At 29.8% G+C, this 3,357-nt stretch overlaps 1 protein-coding gene across 1 annotated transcript; it reads left to right on the top strand.

Annotated features, from left to right (window-relative positions):
• The first annotated feature begins 609 nt into the window (after positions 1 to 609).
• Positions 610 to 1,992, top strand: LOC120088696 (1-aminocyclopropane-1-carboxylate oxidase). Its single transcript, XM_039046119.1, has 2 exons — positions 610 to 817; positions 908 to 1,992. The coding sequence occupies exons 1-2, from the start codon at positions 716 to 718 to the stop codon at positions 1,760 to 1,762; spliced, it is 957 nt and encodes a 318-aa protein (XP_038902047.1). The 5' UTR covers positions 610 to 715; the 3' UTR covers positions 1,763 to 1,992.
• Positions 1,993 to 3,357: the final 1,365 nt, after the last annotated feature.

Below are 3,357 nucleotides of genomic sequence, written 5' to 3'. Positions count from 1 at the left end.
ATTAATTATTGTACTTAAACATCTTAGATGTTGCTTTTTTTTTGTATTATATTTCAGTATTTGTATTCTATTTTGTGCTATTGTTATTAACTTGTATGCTAAATTTATCTATATTCTAGATTTTTTTAAAGAAAAAAAATGTATCTTCAATGTATCAGTATCCTCGTTTCTTAGAAATATATATCTTAAAAAATATATAAAAAATGACGTATCCATATCTTAATTTTTTGGAAATTGACGAATCGCGGTATCCGATCGTATCCGTATTATATAACTGTATCTATATATGTGCTTAATAGGAGATTGAGACTTAGGTACATCAAGTATTGCTCAATTCTTTAAACACTTTTTTTTTTTTTTCAGTCAAAGCTTGAAGCAAATGCTTGAGCCATCAAAGTGGGTCCACTCCCTTAAACTCCAAGGTTGTGGATATTGTTCATCCAACCAAAGGCAACCCATTACTCAACCCAACTTATTTATTTATTTTTTTTTTATTTTCGAAAGTTTGCTTTGCCTTTTCACCCAAAAAAGAAAATGTCATATTTCCACTACTGTGCATAAATTCCTTATGTTTCCCTTGCTTCAAAATCCCCTATAAATACCCCCACTCCCCCACTCCATCTCCACCTCAAGAGAGACAACAAAAATCCACAAAGAGAAATACCCAAAGGAAAAAGAAAAAGGAAAAGGAAAAAAAAGCTTTCATTTTGCAAAAATGGAGTTCCCAATCATCAACTTGGAGAAGCTTAATGGTGAAGATAGACCTTCCATCTTGGCCAAAATCAAAGATGCTTGTGAAAACTGGGGTTTCTTTGAGGTAACTAATTTTCCCATTTTACCCTTTTCAATATAAGACTTCTAAATTCTTTTAATTTTGATTTTGATTTTGATTTTGTTTTGATTAAAGGTATTAAACCATGGAATAGAGCCAGAATTTCTAGACAAAGTAGAGAAATTAACAAAACAACACTACAAGAAATGTATGGAACAGAGATTCAAAGAACAAATAGCAAGCAAAGGCTTAAACGACGTCGTTTCAGAAGTCAACGATGTTGACTGGGAAAGCACTTTCTTCCTCCGTCATCTCCCTATCTCCAACATCGCCGATCTTCCCGAACTAACTGACGATTACAAATCCTTAATGAAACTATTCGCTTCCAAATTACAAAAACTCGCCGAACTCCTCCTCGATTTACTCTGCGAAAATCTCAACCTTCCAAAGTCCTATCTCAAAAACGCTTTCCACGGATCCAACGGCCCAACTTTCGGGACAAAAGTCAGTAACTACCCACCTTGTCCAAACCCAGATCTAATCAAAGGCCTCCGAGCCCACACCGACGCCGGCGGCATAATCCTCCTCTTTCAAGACGACAAAGTCAGCGGGTTACAACTCCTCAAGGACGGCGCGTGGGTCGACGTGCCACCGCTCCGCCATTCAATCGTCGTAAACATCGGCGATCAATTGGAAGTAATTACAAATGGTAAATACAAAAGCGTTCTGCACAGAGTGATTGCACAGCCGGAAGGGGAAGGCAGAATGTCATTAGCGTCGTTCTACAATCCGGGGAGTGACGCCGTGATATTTCCGGCGCCGAGTTTGGTGGAGAAAGAGGCGGCGGAGAAAAATGAAATATACCCAAAATTTATATTTGAAGATTACATGAAGCTTTATGCAGGGCTGAAGTTTCAAGCAAAGGAGCCGAGATTTGAAGCTATGAAAGCTAACAATGTTAACTTGGCCGGTCCAATTGCAACCGTTTGAATTTCCTTATTATTATTATTATTATTTTAAAGCATTTTTATTTTAATTTGTATGTGTGTTTGTGTGTTTTTATGTATGAATGTTATGGTTTAATTTGAGTATGAAATGAGGGAAATGGTATGTAATGAAGATTTATTTTACTGTTTGTTTGTTGTTATGAGGAATCACATGCCATTATTGGATTAATCGGTATATTTTATAATATATATAGAATATACCAAATTATCATCTATTAAGCATAATATGAATATGAATATGACTTCTACTCGTAAGATTATAACTTAGTTTCAAAGTATTTTGATAATTTTTTTTATTTATCGAAATGTGCATCGATATTAGTATTTTTATCATTATACTAGCAAATTAAAATAAAGATATTGATATTTTAATTCTTGATTGGATTTGAAGAAATTATCAATCTCCTTCGATATGTATTGACGATCTCTTTTATATGTTTTGTAATCCATCTGAAAATATAAATTTGAAAAGATGAGATTTAATGAAAACAAAGTTGTATTTCGTGTTTGGTAATAGATTTATAGAAATAAATTCCAATTTATATAATTGTTCAAAATTCACTTGATAATATATTTATAAAACATAGAATTTATTGGGTAACCTACTGGATATTAACTTGGATATAAATTATTATTAATTAATTTTGTATGATTTATTATTTTGTAATTCCCTATAATTTATAATACATGTGTGACACATATCTCAAATTAAAAAAATAAATTAAGTATATATTTAATATAATTTTACATTTAAAAATTTTTAATTCAAAATTTATTACAATGAATAAACATTTTCCAAATTTGCACTATTTAAAATTTTGAAAGAATGATTTTTAAAACCATATATACATATTCACTAAACCTACCAAACCGGTCCTTTAACTTAATTTATAAATTTTTAATTAGGTGTGTCATCGGCCTATGAAGTAAAAATATAACTTTAAAAATGAAATTATTATATTATATATAAGTTTAAAATTTTAGGAAGATTTTCAGAAAATAGAAAAATAAGAGAAAATTATTTACATAAAATAATAAAATTTACTCATTTTAGATTTCTATAAGCTTTTATCATTAATAGATATTGATAAACGTTTATCCGTCTCTATCAAAGATAGATTCCTACCGATTTCTATAACTGATAAAAGTTGATAGACATCTATCAGTATTTATTTATTATTATATTATTATTATTATTATTTCAGTAAATAGTTTGACATTTTTATTATATGTGAAAATTTTTATGAAGTTTATGTTTAAAGAACATTTTAAAATGGGGAGATATTCATATAAGTTTGATAGAAAATAAAATTTATAATGTATTTAATTTTTAAAAAAAATAGGAAAAAAAAGGGTTAGTGTGGAGGGTTGTGTATATGGATGGAGAATGAGAATCTTTTGATTATAATTGCAAAAAAATAAAATAAAATAAAAAAAATAAAAAATAAAAGAAAAAGAAAAAAGGGTTTAATGGATGGAATTAGTACACAGACAGCATATGCTTTTTAGTGGCATCAACATTATTCCCACCCCATGTAACCTCACCACCAAACTCCTAATTTCTAAACTATTTTTTGT

This window comes from Benincasa hispida, chromosome 10 (assembly GCF_009727055.1).
Source record: "Benincasa hispida cultivar B227 chromosome 10, ASM972705v1, whole genome shotgun sequence".
Lineage (NCBI taxonomy): Eukaryota > Viridiplantae > Streptophyta > Magnoliopsida > Cucurbitales > Cucurbitaceae > Benincasa > Benincasa hispida.
Note: the sequence above shows the minus strand (reverse complement) of the source record. Positions and strands in the feature narration are given on the sequence as shown.

Bases quoted from the DNA above. Each gene is read 5' to 3' on its own strand.
- LOC120088696 (XM_039046119.1), top strand. From the start codon at position 716: ATGGAGTTCCCAATCATCAACTTGGAGAAGCTTAATGGTGAAGATAGA. The intron at 818-907 runs GTAACTAATTTT...TTTTGATTAAAG, and splicing joins AAAACTGGGGTTTCTTTGAG to GTATTAAACCATGGAATAGA.